The sequence below is a fragment of the Conger conger genome, chromosome 7 (genome assembly GCF_963514075.1).
Source record: "Conger conger chromosome 7, fConCon1.1, whole genome shotgun sequence".
NCBI classification, from domain to species: domain Eukaryota; kingdom Metazoa; phylum Chordata; class Actinopteri; order Anguilliformes; family Congridae; genus Conger; species Conger conger.
The window spans coordinates 5,798,624-5,825,686 of NC_083766.1; the positions used below are offsets into that span (position 1 = coordinate 5,798,624).

Consider the following 27,063-nt stretch of genomic DNA (forward strand, 5'->3'; position numbering starts at 1 on the left):
TTGGGCAAATGGAATGTCCTTGCTCCTTCAAATGTCAGTTTGAAAATGTCACGTCTGTTACATATGTGGCATTACGTACATGGCAGATGGGCAAAGGTTGATCATTTAGGCTATACGTTAGGATTTCTGAAAAAAAATACTTCCGCAAAGGATGCGCTGATGTTTTCTTGCTCAAAGGAAAGATTGGGAGTTCAGGACTTCTACTTCTAGCTCCTAGAAGGAACATTTACAGGCTTGGAATGTCCTTAATGATAGCAGACCTTGGTCAGGGGCATGAAAAGTAAAAAAAAAAAAAGTTAAATTTATTATTTATTATTTTTTTTATCCAGTATCAATTTTCTTCAAGTTCCTCTTTGCATATTTGCCGAATAAATTATATTTATTTTCCGCTTTATGAGACCGAAAGCAGGAATACAGCGTTGCCGGTATATTTCAGATTGCATATTAAAAGCAAACATTCCTGTCTGGATTGCTCACTCAAACCCATTATCCTCTGTCTCTCCCTCTCTCTGAATTTGAAAATCCATGTTTGCAGAAAAAATATTAATATTAAATTAAAACATGAAAGTCATCATACTACAAATTAAATAAATAAAAACTCCTCTGAACCCCCCTACACCATTCAACAGTGTCTGTCCCTCAGGCTGTGACAGCTGATTCACTCTCTCTCTCTCTCTCTCTCACTAGGAGAGTGCTATGGTGAACCAAATGAAGGTATTTTACATTGGCATATATTTCTGAACTCTTCGTTCTTTTCCAAAGCTTGGACATGTTTTTCCAGCTCCTGGCCATGACATGTGCGCGGTCCCATAGGAGGGTGTCTGTGCGTGAGAGTGCTGGAACTATCAGTGCTGGAGTCAATCTAACCGGAGTGAAAAGCCAGGATCCCTGTGTACTGTGCTATGCAACCTTCCGAGTGCTGATTGCTGATCTTTGTCTTTCAGTGGTAAGAAATCAGTTTCTTTGCTCTCCTCAACCTCAATCAGATTTTTCCGTCAATTTTCTTATACATTTGATGCTGAAATTGCAATGTCCTGGTAATACAACATGGCACATTTGTTACTGAATACTGTAGTTTGAGACTTACAGTGATTTTGAGATTGCTGTGTGATTGTTGCAACATAGTTGGCTAAATATAGTGGTTTTGATTATCTGCAGAATGCAAATGCAACATTTAGCCAATTGTATTACTGTAAATGTTCTGTTAAGTATTTTAAAATAGAATAATTTACTAATATATAAACCCCAGAAGAATTGTATGTATTTTTTTTGGAGCCCCTTTGGTTCTGTGATGCTTTGTGTTGTGAATGCACTCCAGTTGCTGTATTGTGATTGTGAATGTCATTCTTTGTAAATAAATAATAATCAAAATAATGAATTTCCATTTTTTTGGAATCCTTTGGAATGTATAGTTTTTAATGCATTTTTAAATTCTTTGCTCACTGAAACCACAGAAAAGTGTACTAATTCTCCCCTAAAAACATGCCCGCAACATTTACTCATGCAGCACGCTGTCGAGATGGGACGATATTTGATTTGTCTGGTTTCCCCACCCTCCAGCAACAGGACAATTGCAAGAGAATTGGAGCTGCATAATTTGATCGGAAATGAGCTGGGACTTCCCCCCACTGGCCTAGAGTATGAGTTTAGAGAAAAGAGGTGCTATATGAAGAGCACCTGTTACCACTAATGACAGATGGGATTGTTTTTTACAAATGTAAGATTACTCCTTACAAGGTGTAGCTCTTTTAGCCTGGCTGAGCTTTAGTCAATTATTCAGGCAACTTTTGAATTACTTTTCCGAATTCAGCACATCCAACAATTTGGCCATACCCCTCATAAACTAATTTAAGAAATGTTTCTTTATTTAACTTCAGTCTATCCCATTATGAATGGAAAGTGGTGGGCCAACATTTCACCCCTCTCCACTGAAAGTCCTCTTCAGTTCTGGGGGGCTCCTGACTGATTGAAATATAAACTTGTATGTCTGTATGTTACTCAGCCACATCAAGTACATTCCTCAATTCTCTTGGTAGTCTTATCCAATATCAAATTACCCCACCTCCAGATATATTGTAATAGCCCACTACATAAATTAGCTGTATTGGCATATTAAAATAATGTCCAATTTGATAAAAAAAAGAAATTAGAAATGTGGCTAATGAGAAGCCTTAATGTTTGTTTAATCATCTAAATGTCTCACCTTTGTGTTTTAGGATGGAAGGGTGAGGGGATAGCTGTGAATATGGGCGGAGTGCATCCCTGTCTCCTCTGCCTGGTGCTCCGGCTCCTCCTGCCTCTCTCTGAGATCTGGTGCCGAGGTCCTCAGGATCCCGGGGGGGCCCTCCGCTTCGTCTTCACGCGCCCTGTCTACAACGCCACTATTTATGAGAACTCTGCTGCCAGAACCTACGTTGCCAGCGAGGTCAGGATGGGGGTGTGTCTGGCCCTCCAGGCCTGGGACATCGAGTACCGGATTGATTCCGGGGACGAGGAGGGCCTCTTTAGTGCAGAGGAGTACACTGTGGGCGATTTCTGCTTCCTGCGTATTAGAACAAAAGGCGAGAACTCGGCTGTCCTGAACCGGGAGATACAGGGCAGGTACGTTCTGACCGTGAAGGCCACCGCAAAAGGCGGCCTGGAGTCATCCACCACAGTGAATGTGCAAGTCTTGGACATGAATGATCTTCGACCGCTCTTTTCACCCACTGCTTATTCGGTCAGTGTTTCCGAGAGCACCCCTCTGGGGACAAGTCTGGTGCAGGTAACCGCAACGGATGCTGACGTTGGCTCCAACGGAGAGTTTTATTACTTCTTCAGTGAAACAGTGGAGGACTTTGCCGTCCACCCGACAAGTGGTGTGATCTCTCTTTGCACTAAGCTGAATACAGACAAGCAGACAATTTACAACCTGGAGGTCTTAGCTATTGACAGAGGAGTGAAGCCATATGGGATTAATGGCGTGAGCAGCACAGCAAAGGTATCTATCAATGTGGAACGTGTGAATGAATATGCCCCCACCATGAAAATCGTTGTGGACATCCCTTCCTTGTTGGATACAAACTCCATCTATGCTGTGGTCACAGTGGAAGACATGGATGAAGGGCTGAATGGAGGTATTGAATGGGTTTCCATTGTGGCTGGAGACCCTTTGGAACAGTTTGTTGTGGATCGTTCAGCAGTGGGAAATGAGTACAAGATAAAGACCTCTGAGCTGGTGGACTGGGAGAGTTTCCCATATGGCTTAAACCTCACACTTCAGGCCAAAGACAGTGGGTCACCTCCAATGTTCTCAGACTTCCATGTAGTGCAGTTGTTGGTAAAAAGACCCCAGTCTACTGAAGTTAATTTTGAAAAAGAGACTTACCAAATCACGCTCAGTGAAATTTCACCTCCTGGTTCCACTGTAGTTGCAGTAAAAATTTCTCCCAAACCTATTATAGCTAAATACTCTCTTATTCCCTCTCAGGATTCGCAGTATTTCAAGATAAATGCTCAAACAGGTGTAATCACAACAGTTCAACAGTTCACTGAGGTAAAACAGATGTTTTTTTCACTGGATGTCGCTGAGGTTAAAAGTGCCCTAAGAACCAAAGTGCTGGTTACCATAGAGGATACAAATGACAACACACCTACGTTTAGCCAGGCTTCCTATGAGGTTATTATTAATGAAAGTGCTCCCATTGGTACAACACTTCTAGCTGTATCTGCAGTGGATGCTGATGAAGGGGAAAATGGATTAATAACTTACAGTATTGCTAGCCTTCAGCCTCTACCCTTCAATATTGACCCATTAACTGGTGTTTTAAGGACAACAAAAGAGCTGGACTTTGAGTCTGAATGCGAGATTTACACATTTCTTGTGAGAGCATCTGACTGGGGTTCACCTTATAGACGTGAGAGTGAAGTCAATGTCACGATTAGCTTAGCTAACATTAATGATAACAAGCCTGTGTTTGAAAAGATAGCATGCCGGGGCATGCTCTCTCGTGATTTCCCCATTGGGAAGGTAATAATCACTATGTCTGCCATAGATCTAGATGAAGAGGAACCCATTAAGTTCAAGCTTATTTCTGGAAATGAGCAAGATTTCTTTAACTTGAACCCTGACTCTGGCATTCTGTCTTTGAGGAGGTCTTTAGCGACTGCTAATCCAAAAAATGCAGTTTTCAATTTAAAAATGATTGCCACAGATGGAGAGTCCTTCTCAGTCCCCACCTTTGTAAACATTTCAGTTTTACGTGGAAGAATGGGTTCTAAGAGTTTCAAATGTAGGGAAACCAGAATTGCTCAAAAGTTGGCTGAAAAGCAACTAAAAGCTACTTCTTGTAGTGAGCCCATAACGGAAGAGAGAAATTCTGACGTCTTCTCTGTGAATAGACAGACCCCTCAGTTTGAGTCCTTTCCCTCTGACATATCGGTGCAAGAAGACCTCAAGGCTGGTGCGAGTGTCCTTAAAATTAAGGCATACGATGGAGATTCTGGCTTCAATGGTAAGATCCTGTATGCAATATCTGATGGAAATAAAGACAACTGTTTCAGCATTGACATTGAAAGCGGTTTAATAAAGGTCTTTCTTCCAATGGACCGTGAGGAAACGGACAAGTATCTTCTCAACATAACGATTTGGGACTTGGGTCAGCCCCAGAAATCCAGCTGGCGTCTTTTGAATGTAAACGTCGAGGATGCTAACGACAACGAGCCTCGATTCCTGCAGGAAAGCTACAGCGCCGTGATTCCCGAGGACACCCCTATTGGCTCAGAGGTCACTAAGGTTCAGGCTACGGATAGCGATTCGGGGCCGAACGGTGAAATTTACTACACATTGCTACCAAGTGCCACTCCGTTTGGGATTCACAGCTCGAGCGGAATTGTGTACGTTGCTGAGCCGCTTGACCGGGAATACATTTCAACATTTAGCCTTAGAATTGAAGCACGTGATACGGGAAAGAAAGGCAGCCAGAGGTCCTCTGTGGTGACGCTGACAGTATCTCTGAAGGACGTCAATGACTGCCCGCCCGCTTTCATCCCAAACTTCTACAACGCCCGCGTCCCGGAGAACCTCCCCGTGGGCACTGTCATCACCTGGCTCAATTCCCGGGACCCAGACCTGGGAGTGGGCGGCCAGGTCAGATACACCCTGCTGAACGGTTTCAACGGGGTGTTTGCAGTGCACGGAGACAGCGGGGCGGTGAGGCTGACGAAGCCGCTGGATTACGAGCAGCGGCGGTTCTACAACCTAACGGTGCAGGCCGCTGACGATGGCCGGCCTGTCGCGTTGCGCTCCAACTCTTTTGTGGAGGTGGAGGTGGTGGACGTGAACGAGAACCTGTACGCGCCCTACTTCTCCGAGTTTACGCTGAAGGCCTCGGTGAAGGAAAACTCTCGGATCGGAACCAGCGTGCTGAAGGTCAAGGCCAAGGACGACGATAAAGGAAAAGATGGAGACGTCCGCTACTCCATCAGAGGCGGCAGTGGTCTCGGCAGATTCTCCATTGATGAGGAAACAGGTTTGTCTGTGATATCGTCGCTTTATGGGTGAATTCATACTGCTTTTGCATGGAGCTATAATGGGTGCTTTTGAAAGTACAATATAATGCATAGTCTCTAGATTATAGGAAATTATATTACTTAGAATGTGTACAATGGAACATCCCTTCAGTTCAATGCTCAAATGTCAAATGTAATGCTCTGTACTCCAGTACATGGGTTTGAAATGAAACGATGAATGTGAGAATAAAGTCCAGACTGTCAGCTTTAATTCCAGGCCATTTTTATCCATATTGGGCGATCCCCAAGGAATTACAGGCCTTTGTGAAACATGCTGGCGATAGTGTTATGGCTTGGAGATGTATGCCTGCTACTGGAGCTGGCAAATGTGTCTTTATTGATGAAGTAACTGCTGATGACAGCAGGATGAATTATCAACTGTGCAAAATTGTTGTATCAGATCCAAGCACATGGCACAAAACCCATTGGACAGTGCTTCACCTTGCAAAAGAACAGTGAGCCAAAACTTACTGCTGAAGCAACCAATTACTTTTCAGGGCCATGATGTGGAATGGCCAAAGTCAATAACCTGACCTGAATCCAACTGAGCGTGCATGTCACTTGGGCAAAAAACCCCCAAAACAAGCTGAAGCTGAAGATGGCAGCAGCACAGAACTTCTTTGCCATAAAATTATTTTGACATTGAGGGCACTGAGCTTTTTGTTTCTCAGTACTGTGTCAGAATGTGTCAGAGCAGTAATGTGTTGTTTTTTTTCGGAACTGAGCCAGAAGTTTGCAGGATTGTATCCCAAGTAGATAATCACTGTGGTATTGCTGAGCAAAGTACTGTGTTGCTGTTCTGATGTTCTGAAAAGAGATACCCTCTGACTGTGAAAATATAACAGAACCAAAGGCAAAATGAGGTTGTCGTGCTTATAGTTGCCACAAGACTCGGTAGTGCATTAGTCAAGCTAATTAGTATTGACTAGTGCTAAGCGTCACAGTATTGAAATGTCACAGTGATTTAATCGGTTGATGAGATTGATTTTTATTCATTTACTTATTTATTGTGAAGTGACATATGGATAGTATCCTTGTTCTGCTCTCAAATTCTCCAAATAATTTCCCTGGCTGGTCAATTGAAACCATAAGCTGTTGATGATGTAGCAAAGCAATGGTTCATTAGATGCAGCACTTCACTGGTCTTTGTTGCTGTAACTGTGTGGCCTAATTTACAGTACTGGTAAGAATAGACTAAAATAACTGCCTAAACAACACCATGGGTAATTGTGACAACAGCCATAACAAAAACAAAAATAATTGACAAAACATAATGAAACCGACAAATCTGGAATAAAGAATATGATGAGGAAGAAGATTACACTTTTCATCACATTTCACGGCATATTTCTTAGATAGAATGTTGTTAAAGAGGATGAGACAGTAGGAGGGAATGCACTTTTTAACAAAAAATCAAATGTCAGAAATCAGTATTGAGAATTGAGTATTGAGTATTGAATCCCATGGAGTTAATTCACCTATTGCCCATGAATAGTCAAACTGGTAACAGGCACAGAATTAGCTTTTTATTTTAGCGCAGTTCCTGTTGTAGAGACATGATGTGTTTTTGTTTACGTGTAAATGCTGTGACTCAAGCAGCTACCCCGGTTACGCATGAAAGCAGTGCATGCAAAGTGAAGCCCTTCCCCAGGGGAGATCTGACCACAACGGACAGCTTCATGCGCCTGCTTATGGGTGATTAGATCGCAAGGGATGGGAAAGGACGAGGTGAAGTCAAAAATACACATTTACTGTCGGATGAGTGACGTCGATATGCTAATACTGTTTATTTGTTTAAAATCATAAATTTTTTTCTAGAGATGAACAAATGGGACCAGTAGAGCAGAGCTGGAATTCCAGTGCTTTCTGGAGTTTCTCTAGAGCAGGTGTGCCGGGATGCAGCAAGAGCAGGCACCTGTCAGACCTCATCCCCTCTCTGGGACTGTTATCATGATCAGATTCCCTCCCTCACTGTGTCACTGACCGTCCTCGTTACGTCGCCTGGCTATTTTCATTCACTACATTACATTACATTATGGGAATTTGGGAGACGCTCTTATCCAGAGCTACGTACAGTTCATTAGACTAAGCAGGAGACAATCCTCCCCTGGAGCAATGCAGGGTTAAGGGTCCTTGCTCAAGGGCCCAACGGCTGTGCGGATCTTATTGTGGCTACACCGGGATTAGAACCAACCGACCATGCATGTCCCAGCCATGTACCTTAACCACTACGCTACAGGCCGCCCATTCTGAGTTCTGTGCTAATGCAGAGATTGTCCTGATGTATCCCGTGGCTCCAAATGTTGTGGAGCAGCACTCTGTACTGGGCCTGGAGGCACAGTGGACCATGTGATCGACTGCATCCCTGCTCTGAAATGGGTCAGCTTCAGCAGCTGTAGGTGGCCCTTAGGGTTGGAGTATGTGTGGTCAGCCTGCTGTGCCAAACCCAGCAGATCACATGGATCAGGTCTTAACAGCAGATCATTTGGGATCCAGTGAAGGAGAAGGGGTGGCTGAATAAAGGGATCAACCCACCTTGGACCTGGGGGGGGTGTAATAATGTGGAATAGTTTGAGGGTCATAGACTTGTGTTTGGATTTCTAGTATATTTAATTCCCTTACAAACTCACTTTACACTAGAATCAGATTGGAGTCAGATTCCTACTAAACTGAATTTACAATTAAACTGTGATGAAATGTAGAAATGTTAAATATGTGCCTCAAACATATACAGAGACCACGAATACCCTGTTCAGCACATCCCATCGTTAAGACAGACCTGTGTACCTATTTGCTAGAGATACTAATCTGAAAATATGCTTTTTGCATTCTATTCTCTCGGTGTAGTTTGGCAGGAAGCTCAAATCCAAAACAAGTGCTCAAGGGATAAAAGGCATTACATGTGGAAGGTGGACATTAAATGATTTCTGAATAAAGCTGGTTTGCGAAATAAAATGTTGTAGTACGTTTATGCCTTTTCTTTACGGAAATTCCTCACCGTTTTCTCTCCTGCTGTCTTCGCTAACAGGTGTCATCTATACCACAGACACTCTAGACCGCGAGACTACGGCCTCCTATTGGCTGACGGTCCGTGCCACGGACAGGGGGGTGGTGCCTCTCTACGGCACCATTGAAATATACATCCAGGTGGAGGACAGGAACGACAATGCTCCCCTGACCTCTGACCCCATATACCGTCCCGCCGTCACGGAGAACTCGCCCAGAGATGTGGCTGTGATTCAGATCCAGGCCGAGGACCTCGACGCTGCTGCGTCGGGAGACCGTCTCAGCTACCGCATAACTGCTGGGAACCCGCAGAACTTCTTTGCCATCAACCCCCAAACGGGTAGGAATATTGGCGCTATCGAGTAAAAGATACACCGCAACATAAATTACAGGCTGCGTAAGCGTCCTGTAGCGTAGTGGTTAAGGTAAATGACTGGGACACGCAAGGTTGGTGGTTCTAACCCCGGTGTAGCCACAATAAGATCCGCATAGCTGTTGGGCCCTTGAGCAAGGCCCTTAACCCTGCATTGCTCCAGGGGAGGATTGTCTCCTGCTTAGTCTAATCAACTGTACGTCGCTCTGGATAAAAGCATCTGCCAAATGCCATTAATTCAAAAATAAATTACGCCCATATGTAAGTGTATTTCATGCTATCTATCTCGGTTCAGCAAAGAAAATTAAAGGAGGTTGTATTAAAGAAAGTAAACATTTAAAAAAATGAGAGTCCAATGTAACATTTCTCCACATTGGGCCTCATGCAAGAACCACACGTACGAACAGATTTGTTCTTAAACTGCTCATGCAAGTGATTTAAGCGAATTTGGCGCTTTCACCCATTTTCACCGCAGGGAGGCCCAGTATAAGTACAGTTATAATAAAGTGCTCACTGAGTGTATAAACATTGCTGTCATTTCTACATGGTGAAACCAAAATGTATAAAAATGCCCTTTAATAAAATCTGAAAATGTGCACTATAATCACATGTTAATTGTGTGATTCCAAAATATACAATTGTGGCATATCAAGACAAAATGGGTCTTTGTCCCAGACATTATCAAGGGCACAAATGTAGTTTCATAGTACATTCATTGACATTAACAAAGGATGTAGGATGCTACACTTCCAAATAATACAACAAGGGGATAGAGCAGGGTGACATGACAATCATCAAATTAAGCAGAAAATGGGACGGAAAAATTACCTGGACAGTTTTGAATTTGATTTTTTAAAATATATCTAGTGGTTGGATAGTTTTCTCCCCCTCTCTCAGTTTTCTCTCTTCCTCTTCTCTCTATGTCTCTCTCACATTCACTTTGAACTGTTCACTCTATCTCTGCCCTGTCACGTCACAAATTCAATTAGATTGAATCCGCCTAAAGTGTTATGCATTCAGTACCCCATTGATCTCTCAGTGGCTGTTAATGAAGCAATTTTACATGTAGTGCCTCTGAAGGGTGGAGTTCACATTGTCTCCAAAAGGAAAGTTCAATCGATGAGGTCAAAATGTCATTTTGGCATGTGCGTTATAAATCGACTTTTATGCTCCTGTGATACATGCAGTGTGTTGTGATTGTCATGCAAGTGTAACATGATGTGTCCCGGATTTGGTTAGGTAACCTGGTTTTACCATGAGCTGCATCTAATTTCAGATTTCAGATTGGAATTAAAATATTAAATTTCACATTTTTATTTTTACCATTAAATGTGCTGAAATACTGTGCAGTGTATTTCTTTGAGATTTCCCTTGACAACTAGTTTTATCCAAAATTAATTAAATACAATTAACATATTGTTGCTATTTAATTCAGTTTTTCTTCCTTCCTTTTCAACTTAACAGGCTGGTAATGAAGGCCCAACCATTAAAACATTTGTAAGCTTGCACATAAATGTGTTCATGTCTGTAATACTTAGATTATATTCACTTCATCTACTTTAGTTATTTTTTGTTTTCAGGTCTTATAACCACAACCTCACGAAAACTGGACCGAGAACAGCAGGCTGAGCACTTTTTGGAGGTAAGGAAGAAATGAAAGCTTTTTTTCCTCTTGAATATTCATTTCTATTTTCATAGATCATACACTGTGAGTACTGCAATATGTACTGGACAGGAATCTGTGGGTCATCTGATAATTCATACAATCATTTTCATCACTCAAGGCATCTCATCATTATTTCCCCAAACTGTGTTTATATGTCTGAGCAAGAAAGAAGGAAATCGTGCTGGATATGGTACCAAAGACAAAAGTTCAACCATTGTTGTATAAATTGTTGTTGTTGATAAATTAAATGTTCTGATGAACAAACCTTCATTTATCTGAATTGTTTTTGCTATTCACCCCTGGGAAAGATGCTTCAGGTTACCAGTGTTGAAATCCTATATCAAAAATGCCTCTTTTCAAGCATCACACAGGTCTTTGTGCTGCTGTTTACATGGAATTTATTTATCACTGTGTCATCATCCATCCTGAATTTGGCATGTCTACTACCATTTTGTTGTCCTGACAGATGTGCCGTAGCTTGAGTTTGTTCTCTAATTTCCTCAATTGATTCTTAATGAACAATGTGTCTTAACATAAAGACAATCATGTGATTAAAAATAACCTTTTATTTTTTAATCCTTATTACTATTAGACCACTTTCTGAATAAAGTGCTTACTAGGAGTCTTCCTCTGTTTCTCTCCCAGCAGACGGGCAACCTTTGACCTTAATGTCTCTGCTTCTCCTAGAAGGGGGTAGCTAGCTCTGCTTCTCCTAGGAGGGGGTAGCTAGCTAGCACATTCCAGTCTTACAGCAAGGTCAACAAGGGCTAATCTGAAGACAAAATACTGATAAATGTTAGTGGCCAGCTTCATGTCTTTTTGTTTTGATAAAGCCCCCCCCTTTCTGGGAGAAAGTACTGAAAACTGTATATAAGTCTTACTATGTCTGATTCAAATGAGAAAGCCGGTAAGCTTTCTCACTTTCTGTTATTTCTTTAATAGAGTTAAACTCAAGGATAGCTATCGTTGTTTTTACTGGGATCTGCTTCATCAGACGATGCTCACCTGTGAAATGTTAAAAAGGGCTTTTTTCCCGAACACAGGTGACAGTCATGGACATGGGCCGGGCCACCAGGCAGTCCACGGTCTGGGTGATTGTGCGCATTCTGGATGAAAATGATAATAGGCCACAGTTTCCAGAGACGATCTACAAAATCGGCCTCCCTGAGCGTGACCGTAACAGGAGAGGAGACCCCATCTACAGGGTGTTTGCCTTCGACGCGGACGAGGGCCCCAATGCGGACCTCTCCTACAGCATCGTGGATGGGAATGAGGATGGCAAGTTCTTCATAGACCCCGTGACAGCTGTGGTTTCCTCGAGAAAGATGGTCACTGCCGGGAGTTTTGACAACCTGACGGTATGTGTCAGCCAACCTCTCACTTCCCATTTCTGTATTTTGGCCAACTGCTCATTTGAAGTTTGAATAACACAAGACTAGCGACTCAGTATGTTCACATACTGTATATATGGAGACATAGTTTTTTTGGCTCTTTACTGTACAATTTTAAATTTGTAATCAAACAATGTGGTTAAAGTGTAGATTCTCAGCTTAAATGTACGATAGGTAACATTTACCTATCGTATTTAATCCCTTAAATTTACGATAGGTAATTTCAGACTTCTAATGGCCAAGAGAGGAATAGCAGCAACAAACACCTTCAAACCACAACACTGGTTATCCCTCCCCCTTCTCTGTAAACGCGCTGACGTTGAAACAGCATTGGCTGTGGCAATTAGAACCAATTTTCAACCAATGAGCTTGAATTTTTGTACAGTTATACAATGTTTTGGTACAGAGTGTCGGGCCGTCAACTGTATATTTTGAAACCTGAATTTAAGGACTATAAACACAGGCAGAGGGTGAGTCAACATGTCAGTGAGCCTTTTTCAGTGATAGGAATGGATTTACAATGTAAATCTTGTGACAATATTTTAACAAAAATCTTATCTATTGTACCTTGCCTCTAAAAACCAATTCTCACAATGCTAACAATTTTTGCAATTCTCACAATGTTAAGCTTGCACTTCCACTGTGATTGAGAATGTGTAACTTTGTTTTCGTAATATTTGGAGTACTTCTGGCATTTGGGGAACACATTCCCAAGGGTTACCTTTCAGAATTGTGGTTAATAGTAACCATTTTTTGTTGGGTATATTTTTTAGTTTGTGTTAAGAAAAGGGGCGATACTTAAGGGGTTAAATGGTATTGTTGTGCATGATGGTGTCACCGTGGAGAAATGTCAGCATTTTTTCCAAGTAGTATAACCCCTCATTTAAGCGCTTACGGTCGGGACAGATGGCTGCTCAGGTGTGTCTGATGATTCAGCTTGGTTCATCTGCGTACTGAAACCCTGACATTTCATTCCTCCCCGTCTTACCGCCAGATACGAGCCACAGACGGCGGAACTCCTGCAAAGTGGTCCACAGCACAGCTGGACATCACATGGGTCCGCAAGCCAGTACCATCTGCCCAGCCTCTGTTGTTCATGAAACCGTACTACAAATTCAGCATCGCCGAAGACACCCAGGTGGCCAAGACTGTGGGCACAGTCTCAGCCCAGCAGAGAACTACACCCTTATGGTTTTACATCACAGGTGAGCACAGACTGGTGTATTCATTAAAACTATATAAGGAAGCCTGCCAAAACATCCTAAACATGCCCTGTACTTACATTATCGCAGTCACTAAACAGTTACTAAATTGGGAAACTGAATGAACCTTCTGATGGTCAAAAACCTAGTGCACAACAGCTAGTGCAATTAATCATATTTGCAGAAACGATTTAGCTAGCAGATTAACAGTTTATAAGTTGCATGGAAACTGCAGTCTCAGTGTGTGGGTTGTTTCATCTAACTTACTCAGACTTTGGAATATAAAGTATTACAGAAAATACTGCCCTTCTGCAATATATGAGCTTAATAAAGGTGGTAATTAATTACGTATTTGCAATATGGTACCTTTCAACCTTAATGTGTTCTTCAATGTATTTTTAGTCTGTCAATTAAATTTATTATAAAAACAATTCTAACAGATGATAGTAAGAGACTCTTACTTATTATTTCCTTTTGCTATCTTCTGCCCTTTACTTTTTATTTTCTGTAATCGTATTCTCTCACACCATTTTGATTTCCCGCTTGTTTTCCTTGTCTGTGTTTTTGTCCTTAAAGGTGACGGATCCTCCAGGGAGATGTTTTATATTCCTCAAACTCCTTGTTGGAGAAACTGTTCCACAGCTGGTATTAACACCTCCTGTCCTTTTAAGAAATATATTTATGGTTTTAGAAGTATTTGTGGATGTTGGGTTAAATATGCTGCCTCTATATTTTTTCCACAAATCTTAGGCGGAACATCTGACAACCAATTTGATGTTGAAAATGGAGTGGGGACCATCGTCATAGCAAGGCCGATGGATGCTGAGCTCCAATCATTCTACAACATGACCGTGGAGGTGACAGATGGGACCAACACTGCATCCACAATGGTACTTGCTCCCACCTGTCTAATGAAAATAAGTTGACTGCTCTCACCTCAGAGCCTTTGTGGCATGTGCAGACATCCCACCTCTCCCGGAAGGTTCCGTGAGTCTCCCGGATATTCTTCTCCTGCTCCCTGATAGCCGCGAACGGGTAGAATTCTCCCTCAAATCTGTGCACCAAAGGCAAACTGAAGGCACCCTCATTTCACCCTGGCTTGCATACAGGACAGCGCCTCCCCCATACCCTGCCCCCTCCGGTTGCAGCTTTGGCTCTTCACTTTACTGAAATAGACCGCTTAATGCTAAAAGTATTTTGGTCCAGAGATGATTGTAGAGTGGAAGATTTGGGGCCTGTCATTGTGTTTAAAGGCCCTTAAACACAATGACAACTGTTGTTGCCCTGATTATTTGTGATGGGTGGGTGGAATGAGGCCAGAATCATTTTTGGGTTTGGTTTGGAACAAACATGGGGTACAGTGGTTTTTTGATTTGAGAAGATTCTAAATCCACAATTAGAAACCTAATAGTGCAAATACAGCTGTGCACTGGCAATAGAGGAGCACAATAGAGGGACAGTTATGAGATGAATAGATAAATGCAATCACACACCAATGCTACTAAAATAATCAAATGACAAAAAGTAACAGTAGCATAGTGAAAAATGTATATTCGTGTGATCCTAAAGACTTAATAAGCTTTCTCTGCTTGGGTTTTCAGAATCCTTTTGTTGCAATGAATTCAGCTTGTTTAATAAGGCTCAAATCAGTTATTTGGCCATCCATTTAAAGACCTCCAGTCAATAATTTACAAGTGAGGCAGGCTACAAGTCATAAATGCGTCGTCCTTCTGTCCTGTCGGCTATATTTGCTGCAGTCGCTTGTGCGTTTCCCCCCCTGCTCACCAGGTACTCATCACGGTCCAGGATTGCAATGACAACCCGCCCGTCTTCTCCCGGCCGACGTACGACGTGGCCGTCTCTGAGGACGTGCCGGCGGACACGGAGGTGCTCCGCGTGCTGGCCACGGACCGGGACGCGAGGAGCCGGCTGAGCTACTCCATCCACAGCAGCGTGGACTCGGCCAGCATGCGCATGTTCCGGATCAACCCCGGGACCGGAGCCGTCTACACCGCTTACCGGCTCGACCACGAGACCCGCAACCAGCACATTCTCACTGTCATGGTGAGAGGGAGAGGAGAGAGGAAATACATACGACTGGAACTGTATTTGTTTTCTGTAACTTAACAGAAACGGGCCAAGAGAATGTGAGCGAAACATATCCGCCACGTTCTCAGTGCTTTTGTTGTACGTCGCTCGGGATAAGAGCGGCTGCTGAATGCTTTGTAATGTAATGCTCTCGTAGTTTTAGACCTAGTGTTGCTGGAATGTCATGTTAAAGAGTAATTGCAGTTGCTGTTTCAGCCAGGCTATGCCTTCTACAGAAAAAAAAATGCGTTCTGGGGTGGGTAGAGTAGGTGTATCCATCTCATTTGCACAAAGTTTTCTCTAACTAATCAGGTGCAGGCAGTGTTCAGTTTCATACTGATCTGTAACAGCTGTCTTGCCGATTTTGAAAACAAACAGTGAAATTAAACGGACAAAACTTCAACGTCCACAATTTTCCAACTAGATATCTGAATGACAGATCTGTGTATGACATCACCGTACAACATTTTTCTGATTCCATATGCAGCAGAACACAATTTTTGACTAGGTTTTTAAGCCAAAATGATAGTGTTGAAATAATGGCATGAATTAAAATTTTTCACTATAAAGTAGGCATATAAACATGTTTACAGCTAAAAAAGTTCTAGTATATAATTACCCTTTAAAGATCATGGCAGACCTACCAGCTTATGGGTAGTTTAGATGGTCCCTAATGATCCTTTTCAGGCCAGTAACAATGGTCATCCTTTATGTACAATGCCCTTTTTATGTTTTCCATAGTATCAAACACAATCTTTTCTTTGTTTTCATCTTTCAACCAAAACATTTATTCCAATGTATTTTACCCACAATATACTACACCAATAGGACACTTGCATGATGTTTTTTCCATACCTCCAGGTGAAGGATCAGGAGTTCCCATATCACAGGGACCTGGCACGGATCCTGGTGACAGTGGAGGATGAAAACGACCATGCCCCTTACTTTACCAACATTCTCTACGAGGCCTCTGTGTTTGAATCGGCACAAAAGGGATCTGTCGTGCTCCAGGTGACCGCACTGGACAGAGACAAGGGCAAGAACGGGGAGCTCCTCTACTCCTTTGAAGCAGGTATTCTCCAACCTTGGTTCACATGCAAAGCACCTCTGTACTGAATTAAACCAGCCATGAGGCTGTGTCATTTCTTTGATTTCCCTGAGGACAAAATTAATGGAGAATCATTTCTACAGCTGAGACTAGACCACTGTAAAATTATGGCATGTTTGTTCAGTGAATCTGGGGCTCTGCTTGTGGTAAAGGAGTAGGCTGCTGCTAACTGCATCATCTCAAAATAAATAACCCAGCTTTAAGAATAGTCTGCAGAACAAGTACTGTATGGTTGAATATAAGTTGAGTAATATTGAATTTAATTATGCATGCTAACCAAATCACCTCTCAATATTTATAGCACCTACTATAGTATGTTGTTTCCTTCTCTCAGTCAACACAAATGGTTGTTTGTTGTTATGGTCACTCAGACTCATTGATTTTTTTTCTATTTGCAAAAAATAGGTAATGCTGGGAACATATTCTGCATTGAACCAGACTCCGGTATAATTTCCGTCGCCAAGGAGCTCGATCTCACATCCGTTGGTTACTACGTCGTCACCGTACGAGTGACAGACAATGGCTCCCCTCCTATGGCGGCGACCACAACCGTCAGGATTTCTGTCATACTCTCCGAAAACTCCAGCCCCAAATTCCCCCAGAGGAAATATCAGGCGGAAGTTAACGAGAACGTGGCCGTCGGCACGTCTTTGACCACGATCGCCGCCCTGGGCCGGTCCATGCTGACCTATGATATAAAGCAGGGTAATGCTGAAAGGAAGTTCAGGATCAACCCTTACACGGGGGTCATCATGACCCAGGGATCTCTGGACTATGAGAGTACTACTTTGTATGTGCTGATCGTGCAGGCTGACAACATGGCGGGCTTGTCCTCCAGTGCCACTGTGAGCATCCAGGTTGTGGACAGGAATGACAACCCACCAATCTTTCAACAGCTGCAGTACAGGGGGAGCATCAGTGAGTCTTCTCCCATCAACAGTGTGGTCCTGACTGCTGATGGCAGGCCTCTGGTGATAAAGGCCACTGATGCTGACAGGCAGGGGAATGCGCTGCTGGTCTACCAAATCATGGAAGAGACTGCCAAAATGTTTTTCACAGTCGATTCTGGCACTGGATCAATAAGAACCATTGCCAACCTGGACCACGAGACCTTCAGCAGCTTTAGTTTCAGGGTCCAGGTGAGGGACAGCGGAGTGCCCCAGCTGACGGCTCAGAGTCCAGCCCAGGTAACAGTCACCGTGGTCGACACCAACGATTCCCCTCCCAGGTTTTCCCAAGATGTGTACGAAACAGTTCTGCTGCTCCCCACATACGTTGGTGTGGAGGTCCTGCAGGTGACCGCCACTGATCCGGACCAAAACACCCCAACGGAGCTGACCTACACCCTGAGAGATGGAAGCTTGGAACATTTTGCCATTGATCCAATCAGCGGTATTCTCAAGGTGAAGAACACAGACTTCTCTAAGGATCGCTACAGGTTCAGCTTGGTTGTCTGTGACGGGAGGTTCTCCAGCACAGCCCTGGTCATAGTACTTGTAATGGAGGCGATGGACAGTGGCTTGTCCTTTACACAGGCACTTTACACATCCTCTGTACTTGAGAATGTCAATAACGTTACCACGGTAGCAGTGGTGAGTACCGTAGGAAGCTGGCTTAATGAACCCCTCAAATACTGCCTCCTGAATGCTGGGACTAATTTCAAGATCAGAGCCACGTCTGGGGTGATCCAGACTACTGGTGTGCCCTTCGACAGGGAGGAAGAGGAGCTGTTTGAGCTTGTTGTTGAGGTGAGCAGGCAGCGTGACCGTCTGCGGGTGGCGAGAGCGATAGTAATGGTCCAGGTGGAAGATGTTAATGACAACGCCCCGGTGTTCACCGGCCTCCCATACTACGCCGTTGTCCAGGTAGAGGCCAAACCAGGGTCGCTAATATTTCGAGTCAAGGCCACGGACCGGGACAAAGGCATCAACGGGCAGTTGTCCTATTTCTTAAAGCAGGAACACAGGCACTTCAATATGAACAGAATCACCGGTGAGCTCACGCTGAAGAAAGCCTTTGATGTGGACCTGTCCAATGTAGAGTACCAGGTGGAGGTTCTCGCCAAAGACAGTGGGTCCCCTCCTCTTGTCACAGTAGTGGAGTTCCCAATCACCGTTGTGAACAGAGCAATGCCTGTTTTTGATAAGCCATTCTATGGAATCTCAATCAGAGAGGACGTGACGACACTCACCCCTATCTTAGTAATAAATGCCACCAGCCCTGGGGGTGAGAGCATCATGTACACAATAGTGGATGGGGACCCTTCCTCGCAGTTCACCATTGATTTTGACTCTGGCATTATTCGTGTTGCTTACCCTTTGGACTTTGAAGTCAGATTCTCTTTCAGGCTGATTGTCAGGGCGACAGACATGCTCACAGGAGCCAGATCAGAGGTGAGTGTGGATGTGACCGTGCTGGATGTGAATGATAATCCACCAGTTTTCCAGAGAGCCTCCTACTCGGCCTCCCTGCCTGAGACTACAGTTATTGGAACACCGGCCCTGAAAGTTACAGCCACGGACAAGGACTCAGTAAAAAACAACGTTGTCAGATATCAGATCCTTCCAGATACCAACAATAGCACAGACTACTTCCACATAGATGGCGGTAGTGGGCTCATTCTGACAGCTCGCCCGCTTGACCATGAGCTGATCCGGCACTACAGCTTTGCCGTCAGGGCGATTGACAGTGGATTCCCTGGCCAGAGCAGTGATGTCACGGTCACGCTTTCAGTGGTAGATTCCAATGACAACCCTCCCGTCTTCAGTCAGCCACTCTACGAGGCGTACGTCAGCGAACTGGCACCAAAAGGGCAACTTGTGACATGTGTCCAGGCGTCGGATGCGGATATGTCTGACTCCAACAACCTGGAGTACAGGATCCTGTCTGGGAATGAAAGGATGAATTTCGTCATGCATGAGAAAATGGGGGCTATCACCCTATCCAGCCAGCAGAGACAGGGGGTGGAGCCCATGTACAGCCTGAACATATCTGTGTCCGATGGGGTTTTTACCAGCACTGCTCAGGTGCTCATCAGAATCATTGGCGCAAACCTTTTCAGCCCTGTCTTCAACCAAAGGTTCTACCTGGCCCAGGTACTGGAAAATGCCCCAGTTGGGTCCAGCGTGATCAAAATCAAAGCCACCGATGAGGACTCAGGGCCTTTTGGCCTGGTCACATACTCCTTCATCAATGACATGGGGAAGGATCAGTTCAACATTGATATGGATGGCCTTATCACAACCAAGCAAAACCTAGACAGGGAAAGTCCAGCGAATAAGGATATCGTCCTGACAGTAATGGCTGTGGATGGGGGAGGCAGAGCCTCCTTTTGTTCTGTCAGAGTTATGCTAGTGGATGAGAATGACAATGCTCCTCAATTCAAGGCTGTGGAGTACAGGGTGAGCATCAAATCCAACATGGTCAGGGGCTCCCTTGTCACTCAAATCCAAGCCTACGATCCTGATGAAGGCACAAACGGCAAAGTGACCTACTCGCTCTACAGCGAGGCCCACATTCCTGTGGTAGACACCTTGGACATAGACCCAGAAAATGGCTGGATGGTCACCAGAGGCAGCTTTAACCATCTGACAAACTCAGTTCTCTCCTTCTTTGTGAAAGCCTCGGACGGGGGGATCCCGATGAAACACTCTCTGGTGTCAGTGTTCATCCATGTCCTGCCTCCTGAGGTCTCCGTGCCCTCCTACACCCAGCCCCAATACTCCTTCACAGTTCCTGAGGACACGCCCGTGGGGGCCACATTAGGCTCCGTCCTTCTGGTTCCCAGCTCCCCCGCTGTCTTCCGCATCGTTGTCGGGGAGACGTGGGAGAGCAACCGGGGCGGCATGTTCACGGTGGAGAGGGAGATGGGTGTCATCAAACTGAGAGAACCTCTGGACCACGAGGCTGTTAGCGTCTTCCGTTTCAAGGTGTCTGCGACCGTGAAGTTGGCCCTGGTAGAATCTGTCACGGTTGTAGACGTAGAGGTGAAGGTGCTGGATCTTAATGACAACAAGCCCTCGTTTGAGACTGGCTCCTATGAGGCCATTGTCATGGAAGGGATGCCAATCGGGACCCGGGTGATACAAGTACGGGCCCTTGACCCAGACTGGGGATCCAATGGTCAGGTTACCTACAGTCTGGGCCCCCCTCCTCCAAACTCAGATGGGATTTCCAGTACCTTTGCCTTGGACAGTAAGACAGGTTGGATTACTACCCTCCAAGACCTTGACCGAGAGAGGTGTCCATCGTACACATTCACAGTGGTGGCATTGGACATGGGGGAGATGGTGTCCATGTCCTCAAGTGCTATTGTGACAGTCACCATTGCTGACATCAATGACAACCCTCCCAGTTTCAAGAAGGACTACTACAGAGGTGCAATTCAGGAGAGTGACCCTCCAGGAGAGGTGGTGGTGGTTCTCAGTACACAAGATGAAGATAGCTCTGATATCAACCGGCAAGTCAGCCTGCACATCACAGGTAACTAACTCCACACTTACTCCAAACATTTTCAGTCAATTCTGTACGTAGTATGTGTCGTCTCTCCAAACAATACGAAGATCATTTCAGATGCTCAAATGCAATTGTTACAGATTAAATTTCCACAAAGGGAGATATTCAGTGCTATCTCATTAACTTCTATTCTTAAGGTGTGTGTGTGTGTGTGTGTGTGTGTGTGTGTGTGTGTGTGTGTGTGTGTGTATTTCTGTGCATGTGCGCACGTGTATGTACAATCCTCAGGAGGGAATCTGGCAGGTTTGTTTGCTGTGGGGTTGGTTGGGGGAGAGTGGAAGCTGTATGTGCAGAGACCATTGGATCGGGAGGAGCAGGACCTATTCCTCCTCAACATTACTGCCAGTGATGGGCTGTTCATGGCCACAACTGTGGTGGAGGTGACTGTGATGGACACCAACGACAACAGTCCAGTCTGTGTCCAGGTAAGCACTGCAGGGTTAATGCTTGGCCGCCCACATTCTCCTTCCTTTACACCTTGAAGTTTCTTCAGACTATGGGTCATATTTTCCGGCCGGTGCCTGCCCTGCTGTGCGCTGGTGTGCTGCTGATTTCGCATTTTCCGAACAATCCAGATGCCTCTGGTCATTTTCGCAGCACACCGAAGTGGGAGGAGAGCTGCTGATCTTGGTGTGTCAGTCAAGAGCGAGCAGCTCATTGCCAATCTGGTGTAGCCAATTGCAATTTCTGGTCAGACAGGTCCTCATTTAACCCCTTTGCCACCTACCTGCTCAACTCAGGTCTAAGGCAGAAGTTTCAGTTATTCAGTTTGCATGGATAGTATGCTGTTCAGTTTGTCTTTGATCCCACATGCAGGAAAGTGCATCGTTTATAAAAGTTCATACCAGTCATTCACTGCAAACGGGTTGATAGCCTGTGTTATGATCATCCCTGGTTTTATTTTGCTTCGTAAAACTAAAGAAATACTTGAAAAATGTGATTTTACTGATGTGGGCACGTGTGTTTGAATGTGTGTGCATACGTGTATAGGTGTTTATTTGTGGTGCTCTTTCATGACCTTTGTTACTGGCTCAGCTTGATGGTGGTTGATTTAACCTCTCAGACCCTGTACACAGCCTCATTCCGGGAAGACAGTCCCCTCAATAGCATCGTTCTCACAGTGCGGGCCACTGATGCAGACATTGGGAACAGTTCGGAGATTCAGTACTCCCTGTTCGGCATTGGCGTTGAGGACTTCTATATGGATGCAAACACTGGTATGCATTTTCATACAGATTGTGTCCAAGTACAGTGAGCTCCATATTGTTTGGGACCAAGACATTTTTTTCTCTTGATTTGGCTCTACACTCTGCACTATTTTTTGATTTGTAATCAAACGCCTCATTAACGTCTCTCCAAAGTTAACATTAACCAGCTTAGCAGCCAATCAAATAGGCTAACTTTGTCAAGTGGCAGACATTAAATGAGTAGATGAAATACGTTTTTTTAAGTCATGATTGCACATGATACTGGTCAAGCTCAGAATCACCCCAACTCACCACCAAGAAACTATCCATAAACATTCAAGAAATAGAACACTGGTCAAACAAATGGAGAATCAAACTCAACCCACAAAAAACACAGTGTAACAGAAATACCGCTCACAGACAACCCATCAACATTTGACTATAGTAAAACCCCATCACCATCAGTAAAATAGCTCAAATCTTTGGAGTCACCTTTCAACAAGACGTGCCCCTCAGAAACCACTAAAAGATTAAATGACTTAAAAGTGATTACTTAAAATGGAGCCTCCTGTTTCTGCACATGATGTATACAAATACAATTGAATAAAAGCTGGACATGTGTACTTTAACCACATGGGAATTGTCCGACTACAAATCTGAAATTTTGGAGGGCTAAGGCAAGGAAAAATGTTTGTACCAAACATTATGGAACTCACTCAACAGTATGTGTTGACTTTAGTATGTTTAGTGTATGTATGTGTTCAGTTTGGAGAGACAGATTAAGAGAGAGAGATTGTGTGTTTGTGTGTGTAGCTTGCACTGGGCAACAACAGGCACACACATACTGTAAACATAGCTTGGATCTCTGGCTCTTTGCCCCTCATACAGGGGAAGTGAAGATAGCTTCAACCCTGGATCGGGAAAGGACCCCCGGGTACAAACTGATCGCCCAGGCAACCGACGGCGGGGGGCGTTTCTGCCGCGCAGAGGTCTCCCTGACCCTCCTGGATGTAAATGACAACCCACCCGCCTTCTCTGCTCCGCGGTACGCAGCCAGTGTCTACGAGAACGCGGCCCCGAAAGCGCTGCTGACCTGTCTGCGGGCCAGTGACCCAGACGAAGGTGAGTCAGCTTCTGCCCTCTGCCTCTCTGGCGCACGCTTACTCACTGGGCCGTTCGGGGAGAAGTTGCTCCTCCCAGCCGCTAAGCAGCTAAAATGAATTCATGGTGATGATGGTTTCATTGTAAAGCTCCTAAAACCTGGTTCACGGGTTTAGGCTGCGATATTGACATTGTGATCTGAGATGGAAATGGAGGAATGTAAAAAAAAATGTATATGACATGATGTTTCCAAAATTGTCATGATCCAGTTAATTAACTTGTATCATGCAAGCCGTCATTTTAGAATGATCCAAAACTAAAAAATACATTTACTGTATTTGACATTCACTTCCGTTCACTTCCTGGATTTTCACACCTCAGATTTTCACACCTCTGCTTTTGATTGCAAGATGGCCCTTACATGGTTATAGTGTATAGATGGTATGTTACAGATATTTATTTAATATTGATCATGCTATTTAGCTTACGCTTTTACCCAGAGCGACTTACAGTTGATTAGACTAACCAGGGGACAATCCCCCCCTGGAGCAATGCAGGGTTAAGGGCCTTGGGGCTCAAGGACCCAACAGCTGTGTGGATCTTATTGTGGCTACAGCAGGGCTTGAACCACCAACCTTCCAGGTCCTAGTCATGTACCTTAGCCACCCAGGGAATATTGAATTGACTATTGAATTTTTGCCCTCAGAGATGGCAGTTTGACATTGCTAAATGTTCAAAGTTACCACAGATTTTGTATGTTATTCTTTCTCCAGGTATAAACCGCAAGATTACCTACTCCCTGGTGGATTCTGCAGGCGGAACATTTTCTATCAACGAAACCCTGGGGATCGTAGTTGTGGAGAGGTCCCTAGACCGAGAGCTGCGGTCCTCCTACACAATCACGGCCAAGGCCTCCGACCAGGGGCTGGGCGTGGCTCTGTCATCCTTTGTGGAACTGGCCGTCACTGTGCTGGACGTCAACGACAACCCGCCGGTCTTCCAGAAGCCGGAGTACACAGGCCGGGTGGCCGAGGACTCGGCCGTGGGCACGGAGGTGCTCCGGGTGTGTGCCACCAGCGAGGACGTCGGCGTGAATGCCGAGATCTACTACAGCATCCGCTCTGGCAACGAATTCGGCCATTTTGAGATCCATGTTAAGACAGGTAGTGAGGGCAGGGCAGGGCGGGACAGGAACGTGAGACATGATGTTGATTTGTATGCACATCGTGCTGGTAATCTGTAAAGCGGGGGTAGTGTTTAAATTGTCTGCTTAAAATGTATCACCTTGTTGATCCGGTAACATCGTAGGAGATCCAACTTCTCTTCTTTTCTGTGGTATCCTTAATCTAGGCACCATCTCCGTCTCCAAGGGTTTGGACTTCGAGGTGTGTAAAAGCTATTTCCTGACTGTGGAGGCCTGGGACGGGGGCACCCCTCCTCTGGGAGCAGTCACCAAGGTAACCATCGAACTGACAGACGTGAATGACAACGTGCCCACGTTCAAGCAGGACGTTTACACGGCGGGAGTCAGCGAGGATGCCGCGATTGGGCAGTCTGTCGTTCAGGTAATTTGTTACTTTGAAGTGCGGGTAACTCAAGTGAGGGTTATCATGGTGCAGTGTTCACATAAGTCTCGGTTCCAGGGATGAAGCAGTGGTAGGGGCCAGTAGTGTAGTGGTTAAGGTACGTGACTGGGACCTGCAAGGTCGGTGGTTCAATCCCCGATGTAGCCACAATAAGATCCGCACAGCCGTTGGGCCCTTGAGCAAGGCCCTTAACCCTGCCTTGCTCCAGGGGTGGATTATCGTGCTTAGTCTAATCAACTGTATGTCGCTCTGTATAAGAGAGTCATAATGCCAAATGCCATTCATGTAATGTAATGTAGTCCTTTGAGTGAGCTTGCTGATAGCTGTTGGGGAGATCACAGGGTGTATACCAAGAATATTATCTAGTGTAGGTTCTCTTTCTTTTCCTCTGCTGTGTCATGTTTATTCTCCTTTTGTTGGCAGGTGTTGGCAAAAGACCCGGATAGCCAGTTAAATGGACGGATTGTGTACTCCATTGCCAGCGGTGACCGTGGAAATCAGTTCTCGATCAATTCGGCCTCCGGGGTTATCAGGGTCAACAAAAAGCTGGACAAAGAAATGGTAGGAGCCGGCCCAGTGCTGGCCTGTTGCTCATTCACTGAAGGAGAAGGATCAGAAATGTCAGGCAATGACAGCAGGGAGGGTTGTTTTCCCCTTTCTCCAGGCTGCTTTCAGATTGTGCTCTGCTGGGTGAAATTGCCGCTGTGCGTATATTAGCAGAAGGTTGTCTCAGTGATTGATGACTCACAGGAATTTAAATTTACATTTCAATTGGTATCCTCCTGAGGTCCCTGTAGGCACTCAAACAATACAGTCAAGTGACTATTTAAACAGTTGAGTGGCTAACTGGGACATTTCCCAACAATCAATGATATAGTGAGAGCCAAAGGAAGAAAAGTGAAAATTGATGGAACTTCAAATGCATGCAATATGAAAAGCTTGGAGCGAATGAGTGCAACAATATCCACACTACAGTATCTTACACTACAGACAGATGGATTTCATTTATATTGCTTTACTTGTGATTTCATTTGAACAAGCAGGAAAACAAGTGGAGTCCTATTACGTATGTTATGTACATACAAGTTATGAGGGACTAAATAAAAAAATAATATGCACGTTTGCACATTCGTGAAGCCCTCCTTGTTCGTTCCTGACTGGACTATCTCTCCTTTCTGCCATTGTTCCGTATAAAGATATCCAGCTACTACTTGGTGGTGAAAGCACAAGACAGCGGATCGCCCCCCATGTCATCTGCGGTAACCGTCAACATTGATGTGTCAGATGTGAATGACAACCCACCCGTCTTCTCCCAGTCCAATTACACCGTTTACATTCAGGTATAAATATAATTGATATCAGTTTGAGGGATTTAATAGCGAAATGAGTTATACAATAGAAAGGTTCTGGTGATGACTCCGATATGATTGCTTCTCACAATTTCTGCTGATTTGTCAGCTGCACATGCATGCTGCGAATCTCCCATTCCACCACATCCCAAGGGATTCAGATCTGGTGACTGGGAATGCCACTGAAGAACACTGAACTCATTGTAATGTTCTTGAAACCAGTTTGAGACTCATTTTGCTGTGTGACGTGGTGCATTATCATGCTGGACATAGCCATTAGAAGATGGGTACATTGTGGCCACGAAGGGATGCACAATTCTGAAATAGGCTGTGGCATTCAAGCGATGATTTATTGGTATTAACGAGCCAGTGTGCCAGGAAAACCACTGCCATCAGGGAATACTGTTGCATGAAGGTGTGTACCTGTCTGCAACAATATTAAGGTACATGACGTGTCAAATTGACGTCCTTGTCAAAGTCGATCTAAGAGCTGGGACAGTTGTGTATCTTCAGGTTGCTCTTTTTTTCATATTAGGGTGGCAGTCCTGTGGGCACCAGCATCGTGCAGCTGTCCGTCTCTGACCCCGACGGCCCCCCGCTTGAAGTGCGCATCATCGCCGGTAACGCAGGAAACGCCTTCGTTTTGGACGAGTCTCGGACACTCAGGTCTAATCGGATCATTGGCCTGGATGGAATGAGGGAATATGCTGTCCAGGTGCAGGTGAGGTCCGTCTTTATTCCAAGATGTCAGATGTATTGATATCAAATAACAGAAAGTGAAATGAACTGGGAAATGGTCCTCAACCCTGGTATTGGAAAGATGCAGGGTTTTTACACTGGTTTTTGTTGATACTCAACTTACAGTAAATGCATGATTGAAGCAGTTGATCGCACTCTTAGCTCACTATTCCAGGCCTCTTGGGTCTGGATGTATTATTCTT

General features: G+C 44.7%; 1 protein-coding gene across 1 annotated transcript in view; it reads left to right on the plus strand.

The window, feature by feature from the left end:
- Positions 1 to 2,245: 2,245 nt before the first annotated feature.
- LOC133132493 (protocadherin Fat 3-like) overlaps positions 2,246 to 27,063 on the plus strand; it is a 38,867-nt gene continuing 14,049 nt past the window's right edge. The window contains exons 1-18 of the mRNA XM_061247949.1: positions 2,246 to 5,510; positions 8,579 to 8,896; positions 10,510 to 10,571; positions 11,639 to 11,953; positions 12,981 to 13,191; positions 13,765 to 13,833; positions 13,939 to 14,078; positions 14,977 to 15,252; positions 16,138 to 16,348; positions 16,790 to 20,866; positions 21,128 to 21,324; positions 21,963 to 22,116; positions 22,975 to 23,208; positions 23,961 to 24,350; positions 24,538 to 24,752; positions 25,197 to 25,334; positions 25,970 to 26,113; positions 26,658 to 26,843. Coding sequence (XP_061103933.1) covers positions 2,246 to 5,510; positions 8,579 to 8,896; positions 10,510 to 10,571; positions 11,639 to 11,953; positions 12,981 to 13,191; positions 13,765 to 13,833; positions 13,939 to 14,078; positions 14,977 to 15,252; positions 16,138 to 16,348; positions 16,790 to 20,866; positions 21,128 to 21,324; positions 21,963 to 22,116; positions 22,975 to 23,208; positions 23,961 to 24,350; positions 24,538 to 24,752; positions 25,197 to 25,334; positions 25,970 to 26,113; positions 26,658 to 26,843 — 10,602 coding nt within the window. The remainder of the gene's footprint in view (positions 5,511 to 8,578; positions 8,897 to 10,509; positions 10,572 to 11,638; positions 11,954 to 12,980; positions 13,192 to 13,764; positions 13,834 to 13,938; positions 14,079 to 14,976; positions 15,253 to 16,137; positions 16,349 to 16,789; positions 20,867 to 21,127; positions 21,325 to 21,962; positions 22,117 to 22,974; positions 23,209 to 23,960; positions 24,351 to 24,537; positions 24,753 to 25,196; positions 25,335 to 25,969; positions 26,114 to 26,657; positions 26,844 to 27,063) is intronic.